The sequence below is a fragment of the Octodon degus genome, unplaced genomic scaffold (genome assembly GCF_000260255.1).
Source record: "Octodon degus isolate 3935 unplaced genomic scaffold, OctDeg1.0 scaffold00405, whole genome shotgun sequence".
NCBI lineage: Eukaryota > Metazoa > Chordata > Mammalia > Rodentia > Octodontidae > Octodon > Octodon degus.
This window is the reverse complement of record NW_004524981.1, coordinates 301,523-310,584: the sequence shown is the minus strand read 5'-3', so window position 1 is coordinate 310,584 and position 9,062 is coordinate 301,523. Positions and strand designations below refer to the sequence as shown.

The 9,062-nt window shown below is 47.2% G+C and overlaps 1 protein-coding gene across 1 annotated transcript in view; it reads right to left on the bottom strand.

Moving 5' to 3' along the window:
- Trim40 (tripartite motif containing 40) overlaps positions 1-6,118 on the bottom strand; it is a 26,373-nt gene extending 20,255 nt beyond the window's left edge. Inside the window, exon 1 of the mRNA XM_004648415.1 lies at positions 5,780-6,118. Coding sequence (XP_004648472.1) covers positions 5,780-6,118 — 339 coding nt within the window. The remainder of the gene's footprint in view (positions 1-5,779) is intronic.
- Between the last annotated feature and the right edge of the window lie 2,944 nt (positions 6,119-9,062).

The window sequence follows — 9,062 nt, the reverse complement described above, 5'->3', positions numbered from 1 at the left end:
GAATTTTGCTAAAGTTAACTGTAAAGAAACACCTACTGACTTGCAGATTAAGGGGAAAAAATCTATTCTCCCATTTCAAACCATGATACAAATGGGCACTGACATGTGGAGAGAATAGACATTTGTGTGTTTGCAATGTGTGTTTTAGATAAAATAGGATTGGGTATTTAAATTAGCATATTTGTGAATTTAATAGCATTAAGATTACTTTCAAATGAAAAAAAAAATAGCATGTTCAAGGCCATGATGAGACCCTGTCTGGGAAAAAAACAGAGTATAAAACAATAGAAGTGATGGCGCCTAAAATTTCTAAATTTTTTGCATGGAAAATACAACTTAAAGCTGGGCATGGTGAAGCACCCCTGTAATCCCAGCACTCGGGAGGCTGAGGCAGGAGAATCATTGTAAATTTGACAGCCCAAGCTATAAAGTAAACTCAAGGCCAGCCTGAATTACATAATGGGAATCAAGAAGAAAGAGAAGGAGAAGAAGAAGAAAAGAAAGAAAGAGAAGAAATTAAAAAGAAACAAAAAAAGATGTAGGTTACACAACTAATATAGACTAAGTCTCACTCTGCAGTTCAGGCTGGACCTGAACTCATTGTGTAGCCCAGGCTGGCCTTGAATTCATGGCCATCCTCCTGCGTCAGCCTCCCATGTGCTGGGATTACAAGAGTGCGCCACCATGCCCAGCTTTGTTTATCAAAAGGATAAAGGTAGAGGCAACCCGCTCAAGTCCCTTCTGCAGCTCTCTTGGACAGACGCTTTCTTTCCCCCAGTAAATATATTCTGTTCCAAATATACATATATATTCAACGATTGTCCCAAAAGATTGTGGGACAGTCCTGTGGAATGAGTGTCCTGATTTTCAAAAAAATATTTTATGTATGTATGTATTTATTTATTTATTGCAGGATCTCTCTAATGCAGCTCAGACTCACAGTGATCCTCCTGTCTCAGCTCCCCAGAGCTGGGATTATAGGCATGTGTCACCACTCGCGTGGCCACCACCACCTCTACCTCTGCCACTGAGGCCATTTCCACCGCCACCACCACGCCTGATTTCAGTGGCTGGCGCGGCAAGCAGTTCCGGGGCTGGGACTCAGGTCCTTGGGCTTGCCAGGCAGGCGCTGATTCTTTTTTTTTTTTTCTCTCTCGTACTGGGATCAAACTCAGGCAAGGCAGGTGCTGATTCTTGAGGGAATGTACAGTGACTCGTGATGGAATTAAGCAAAGTAAAACGATTTCAGTCACTGTTACATGCTTGTCAAATCAGCAAAGTACATGAACGCAACAGACACCCACATTAGCTGGTCGGTGAGGAGCCCGGGCACAGACAGAACTGTTGCGTGGCAAACTCTTCAGTCTTTCTGGAGCACAGCTAGGAACAGCATAGTTCCTTTAAAAGGACACAGCTAGGCTGGTGTGGCGGCACATGCTTGCAAGCTCAGCCGCAGCGGAGGCTGAGGCAGGAGGGTGCAGGTGCAACTCCACCCTGAGCAAGACAATGGGACTCCTTCTCAACATCAAATAACGCACTGGAGAGGGCTGTGGGCGCAGCTCAGTGAAAGGGCACCAATTTATCACACTCACTTTACAAAATCTAATTCAAAAAAAAGAAGCAGTAAAAAGCCTGAAGGAAACTTAGTTTGAGAGCTGGGCTATGTGATAGGTTCTGGCCCTGGTATGAGCTGCTGAACTGTTGTGGTGGTCATCTAAGAAGGATGAAGCCCTTAAGCAGAAGCCCATCTTCCCGGGGACCACCTCCCCCTCCCCGTACAGCCCAGGGCGCAGCTTCCTTTCGCCTTTCCTGCTGCCACAGGGAAGACCCCAGTCAGCTCCCTGGATATTTCTAAACACCCCGTCACACTCCACTCCAAGCAAAAGTCTATAAAAGCCAGCTTGCTTTGTCTCAGGCCGGAGGATCTGCCCCGTCTGCCCTCGATCCTGGGTCTTTGCAGTTAATAAAGGCCTCTTTTACCTTTCCTACCTCTTTATTGCACTGCCGAAAACCTAGCACCATTAACATGGATAAGCACATAATTCCTGTGGAAATACCCTTGTGGCCTGAGCCTCTCCTCTTCTCAGTCTCTGACTCTGTCGCCCTCTCCTCGCTCCTCTCGCCTTCAGAGCAGGCTTCCCAGGTTATCTTTGATCCTGCCCACTCCCTCGCCCACTTCCAGTTTATCTGTAAATCCTGTCACTCAGGCCTGATTCTGAATCCCTCGCATGTACCGCAGCCTGCGGCCCTCCCGCTCTAGGAATCGCCGGCCACATCACCTCCCTGTGGGGTCCTAGCGTGGGTCACCTCTGCTCTCCTCTCAGCTGCTTGCTTCCTCCCTGGCACACAGAGACTCCTACATTGTTTGGTTTCTCTTCTCCTTTGTGGGGCTGTGAACTCAGACTTCGTTCTTTGTTTCCTGCCAGGCCCTGAAGTTGTTGGCCTCCATGCAGCAGGAACTCACTATGTTTTCCTTAAAGGAGCAAATATTGTCATTTATTTGTTTTGCATTTCCTGTCATTGTTTGCATATGGATTTGAAAGCTATGGCCATGAATCATCTCTGTACTTCCTATAAGGCCTGCCATGACATTCTCCACAAATCCGAGCAGATCTCTTAATGAATTTCCTTCTAGGCTGGCCCATCTGTGGGTAGGAGGTTCCTCCTGGCTCTGCCGCACCACACCTGCGCACATGTGGGAGCTGTGCTCTTTGGCTTTCTGAGCTGTTTCTCTACCTTTCTAGAGTCACCCCTGTCTGGACTCCCTGCTTCCTTGTCCTGTTTTATCACAGTGTTCTTTAAAAGTTGAGGGTCAGGAATCTGGACGTCCAGCTTTCCTGTTGGAAAGGACACCATGCTGTACATATTGCCAGGTAGTATCTGGATTAGGGTGGGAGAAACACTCATGAAAATACTCCTAAAGCTAACTGGCAAAATAAGCACATATGACTACTCACAAAATTCTGAAAATATCATCAGAGTGCTAAGACCAACCGGACATTAAGATATTACAGGGTGTGAGGGAAGAGGGGAAGATTGGGATCCCACATAAGAGACACAGCTTGGGTTATTTGGAGCTTGTGTCCGCCTAGCCACAGCAGTCTCATTCTCAAAGAGATTAATATGCAGATCTGGCTGAGGACAGAACTTGGCAGAGACCAAATAACGCTGTCATCTACCGACAGTGGCCCAGCAGCTCCTAAGCAGACAGGAGGTGCGAGAAGGGCTCTGGGAGGAAGAGCCACAGCAGGGAGATGGGTAGGGAGGGCAGGATAGGTGACACCGCAGAATGCATCGGGCAACTGAAACCTGCATGAGGACGGGTCATCAACTATACAGAAGACTCAGAAAACTTATTAGGAAGAGAAAATTGCTCAGTTTTGGGATCCCAGTGGCAGCTAATTTCTCTAGTGGATTAGCAGGCATTCTATTTATCACCTCTGAGTTAGGGTGCTTAGATATCTGGCAAGAAAACACCAAGGCAGGGGACAGGACATAACTCAAGGGCAGGGTGCCTGCCTGCTGTGCCCAAGGCCTTGATTTGTTCCGTCCTCAGTACAGCAAGAAATAAATAAATTTTTAAAAAAATACCAGTGCTTGGGAAGGAGATGCAGCCTAGCCAGACACTTCTGAGGCAGCAGAAACAGGAAAGGAAGAGAACAGCAGGACATCCGAGGAAGGGGCTGGAGAGGCAGGCAGAGGGCTGACCAGGAGAGAGGGAGACCTGGCAGTGGGGCTTGCAGACCGGGGCTCTTCCAATGCCTGAGCCGCTGCCGGAGAAGGCTGGACTCTGAAGCCACGCAGTGCACCACGTGCCGAGGAGCACTTTGGGAACACAAGCCCACTGCTTGACGTGGATGCGTGCATCATGACCCCGGGGCTCCCCTGGCTGCCTTAGCCTCTTAGTGCTGAGAGTCAGAAGAATAAATCAGATCTAAAAGACACTGTTTTTCTTAAGCAACTGCTTGTTATAGAGAAATTATTACAAATGGAATATACTAATACCCCTAAGCTAGTCTTCTGGCTAAATGAGCAGGTAGAAATGAACTCTATATTCTTTCAAATGTAAAATTATAAAATAAGTAATTTTAATGTTATTTCATCTCCATAGCTTCTTGAGATAAATTAAACAAATTGTAGAAGTTTTGTTGTTTTCTGTTGTCTGAAGTTGGTGTTGGCATGTATTTCTTCTAACTAGAATGATATTGTTTATATTGAGTGTGATGTTAAGAAATGTATAGATTTGGGTTTTCAAGAAATCACTCTATTTATTTATTTATTTATTTATTTATTTATTTTGCAGAACCAGGGATTGAACTCAGGCCCTTGCGCTTGCCAGGCAAACACTTATTCTACTGAGCCATCTCCCTGGTCCCAAGAAGTCACTTTAAATGCAATCATTTCATGTGTCATAAAGATTTTGTACATTGTTTTTCCTTTTGAATGGTGTTATAATCCTATTTGGAATTTGTATTGCTTATATAAACATTAAAAGGATTTTTTTTTTTTTTTTTTGCTAGCTCAGGCTGCCTTCAGGGTGGGTCTGGTGCAGCCTGTGGAGCTGGGGATCGAACTGCAGTCCCCTGCGCCTGACTGAGTTTGCGCAAGTAGGCACTGTAAGCAGCTGAGCTAACCCGAAAGCCCCACAGAAGCATTAAAAATAAGATATGACAAAGGTGCAATGTTTTTTAAAGATACAATGTTTAAAATGATTTGACATACAGACAGAAATAGATAATAGAATAGATTCGAGAAAATAAAAAAGTTCTTATGTATGACAGCATATTATGAAATTGGTATTCATGTCAGTGGAGATACTCTGTAGAATATTGAATAAATGGTGCTAGTACAAGTTGACCATAATGTGGAAAAAATAAAATTCCTAAATCTAATTTCGCCAAAATGGTCTTTGAAATTCTAAGTTCTCCAAAATGTATGCTGAAAGATATTCATTGCAATGTTGTGGTCTCAACAGTACAACAATATCTTGGAAATAACAATAACTTGGAAATAGCGCAACGTTTGCCAATTTAGGCTACTTTTGTAAAACTAAGAATCATTCACTTGCTGAAAAGAACTCAGTGGACCTGGATGTGATCATGAACACCGGAAAATGTCCCAAACTTACTTTTAAATGACAAAAATTACAGAAAAGGGTAGAGAATCATGTGTGTGTAAGAGTATATTCACACACAATATTTTAGAAAGATGCAGAAATCTAGTAAGAGTTACCTCCTGAGACCCAGCACAGGAACAGATTTTTAGTCTAGCTGGTATGCATTTCATTGTCTGAATTTACCTCCAACAGCATGACACTTTCATGAGAAAAAATTAAATGAGATAAAAATAATGACAGGAAAGAAGAAAATACAAAGAAAGGGAAAATGAACACAGAACCATATGCTAATTTCCAGGTTTCAAAATGTATTAACAGGACAATTGTTGACTTAGGTGAAAGCTGACTGAACTTCTAGGCAAGTCCCCAGCACCACTGACCAGGGAGCAGGTAGCCTTGGTCTCACCCAGCCCAACTTCATTCTATAGATGAGCGGAGGGGCCTCAGGACTCTGCCAACTTTCAGTCCCACGGTTCAGACAGACTCATGTTCACACACCAAAACCCCAACATCAGTAACAGGATATACACAGAGAAACAAACAGGAATGCAGATAGGATGAAGCAGAAGAAACAAAGGTGTCGCTGAGGAGGACCCTCTGAGAAGCCAGGAGCAGGGAGGAGTTACGAGGGAGGGATCCAGGGGATTGACTCCCCAACCTTACCCTGTAGTGGCTGATGGCTTCCTTGATGGTCGGCTCTGGATGAGGCTGGTGTTCAGGGGACTCCAGACATTCAACACACAGAAGGAGTTTGTGCTCTTCACAGAACCTGCACACCCTCTTCTGGTGACTGTGACAGAGGTAGCCTTCTCCCAGTACCCCCTCAGAACAGGGCTTCCGGCAAAGGGGGCAGCAGAGGTCCCCAGAAGCCTTCTCCACATGCTGGGCCAGGCACGCACGACAGAAGAGGTGTCCACAGTCTGTGCTCACTGCCTCCTTCAGGAGATCCTGGCAAATGGCACAGATGCCCTCCTCGGGGCTGTCCTTATATGGAAGGACCATAGTCCCCAGCCAGCCTGGCAACCTTCATGGGGCCTTCTGAAGCCACAGCCCTGGAGATGACTGTGTGGGAGGGAGCAGCCCCCGGCAGCCTCGAGGATGCCACTCAGCTGGGCCACACAGGCTGTGATTCTGCATGAGGGTCAGGGACATCTCAGGGGCTTGGCCACAGACCCTGTGGTTTCCCTGTACTTGCTAAACTTGAAATCACTATTTTTCATCATACCTAGACAAAGCTGCTGATTAAAAAACAAATTCTAGTTTTCTCTTGAGAGCTCTCTGTGAAGTTTTACCTTTCAAAGTTAAAAGGACAGGTTGTCAGCACCGCCAGAGGCAAAACCATCAGAGCTCACACGGGGAAAGTCTCTCGATCTGCTCTCGGCTGAGCCGGCCAGGAGCTGGCTTCCTGCTCTAGGTTATTACTACCAACCACTCAGCACGTGAGAGACTGCTTCACCAACATCCTTTCCAGGCCTGCACAAATTCCACAGTGACTAGGAAAGAGAACCAAACACCCAAACACCACTCCTTCCTTCCAAATCTTCAGAGATGACCCGGAGAAGGAAGCACCCCTACACTTTCCCAGTTACTGTGCATCGCTCCAAGTGCCTCATCTTGCCTTCTCACTGGTCCCACTCCCAGGAAAGTTTTCTTCTTATCCTACCTCAACTTTTCTTTTTCAAATGCACGCTCGTTTTCTCAGGCTCCAGAGGAAGGGACAAGGCCAGTCGGCGAATGGTTCGTCCTTAAATTGTGCCAGTTATATATGTGCATTGTCATAAAGCGAAGGGAGACGTGGAGAGACTCACGCTGCCTGAGGAGCCCTGACTACCAGGAAGAAGTATGTTCCCATGCTCTAGGGTAATGCCAAGTGCGAGCTGGACTTTGGCAAGGTGTGGTTTGTTTGCTCATAGAAGAGGAAAGTCTTGGTGCCTTTATGCAGTCAGTGCAGGAACGAAGCTTAGACTCACGGAGCCGAGGCTCCAGAGCCCAGCTGTGGGTCTTCAGGGCCCAGCTGCAAAGCAGGCAGGCGATATGAGGCACGGGCCGTCCACCCTGCTGTCCTCCAGTCCCCCACCAGGCTGGTCTCATCACTGCACTGGGGGAGTCCACAATGGTCACCCCTAAGGAGAGCTGCCAATTGCCTCTACTAGGAGCTGACGTTCTGGGAAACCTCGCTGCATAGCCTGCCTCAGTCCCTCTGCCACTGTTTACTGTGGGGCCCTGGGGGATCCTGGAACCATGTGCAATCTTTGGTTGCAGGCCCAGAGCCCCTGCAATCTGGAGTTCCTGGTGCCAGGTGTACCTTTTGATATTCAGATAAGCTGCCTTTGGGTACACTTCAGTTTATCCTAACTTGGTGACTCTGAGAGGACAGGCTAGGAGAAGAACAGCCGCACGATAGGGGTTGAGATTTACAGTGCCCCAGATGCCAGGAGAAGAGGAGCTTGAACCCAGGGTCCCCTGAGGCTGATAGTTTAATCAGTCAGCCCTGGGTGCTAGAATCTCTATAGAAACTCTCAACAAAAGGGGTCAAAGTATTCCCTGTGTAAAGGTGCCCGCAAGCTTCCAGGGTGCTGTATCCTCCACTGCTCGGGACAGAAGCCCCACCGCTGCTCGGAACCCCTCCAGGTCGCGCCTGTGCACCGCTTCACTGGGCCATGCATGTGGGCCCTTTACAGGAAACCAAGTGCACTGCCAAGTGCATCTTGACCTCTGTAACTAATCCTTGAGCCTCAGGAAGGGACTCCCACTTTGTAGCCACATCAGCCTGAAGTGCAGGAACCCGGCTGCTTAGGATCAGCACCTCTGCCGGTGGCTGTGTTAGGTTTTTATTTTATTCATTTATTTATTTATTTTTGTGTTAGATCAGGCTGCCTTAAGCGCGGATCTGGTGCGGTTCTGGAGCTGGGGATTGAACCACGGTCCCTTGAGCCTGACTGAGTTTGCCCAGGCAGGGGCTTTACACAACTGAGCTAACCCATAAGCCCCCTCGTGACTGTTAGAACTGAGCAGACTTGTAGGACACTTAGTTATGTTGGAGTTGGAAAATCAGTTGGTGTGAGGAGAAAAACAAAACGTGATATGTTTAGTGGTGAGTTGTTGAAATAATTTCTTCTTTCTTTCTCTCTCTTTCTCTCTTGTCTTCTTGAGACAGAGGTTTTGCTATGTAGGCCCAGCTGGCCTTAAACTCATTTGGTAGCCCAGGCTGAGCTTGGAGCGGTCACAGCGACCCTCCTGCCCCAGCCTCCCGAGCACTGGAGTAGTAGGTGTGCTCCACCATGCCTGGCAAAAAAGTACTTTTATAAGAACATTAATCCTATTATCTACACTCGATCTTAATCAAAAGGCCAAGAAGTGATTATTAATTCTATTATCTATCCCAACTTGGATGGATATCACTTTTGTTACTTTTTTTTTTTTTTTTTTTTACTGTACCGCTACCTATTTTATTCAGAAACCTGTCTTTATGTTTTTTCTTTTTTGTTGTTGTTGTTTTTTTTTTTAATCCCATTTTATTAACTGATTTGGTCAATCAACTACAATGCTGTCTAGCAGACATACGGTAAAAATGGCACGGCTCGGAATCGCCCAGATCTTGCCCATCTCTCACCTCCCCAGGTGCAGACGCCCCCCAGGTGCACGCCCCCATTGCATGCCGACGCCGGCCGGCAGCAGGCCTCCCTGAAGTCGGTCGCGGCGGGAGCTCGGCGTGGACTGGCTGTCCGTTAGGCCGGCGGCCGTTCTGTCCATCACGCCTTCTCCGTCCTCCTCAAGCGCAACTCCCGGGCTGCGGCAGACGTCGTCTGCTGCGGGTCCCGCACTTCTCCTGCGTGAAGACCTCAGGGAGCTTCGTGGCGTCGCTGACACAGCCGCCGCCGCCCGCGGGGCATCACCGGATTCACTTTTGTTATTAATGGTTGTAGGCAAGAATTATTCTTAATAT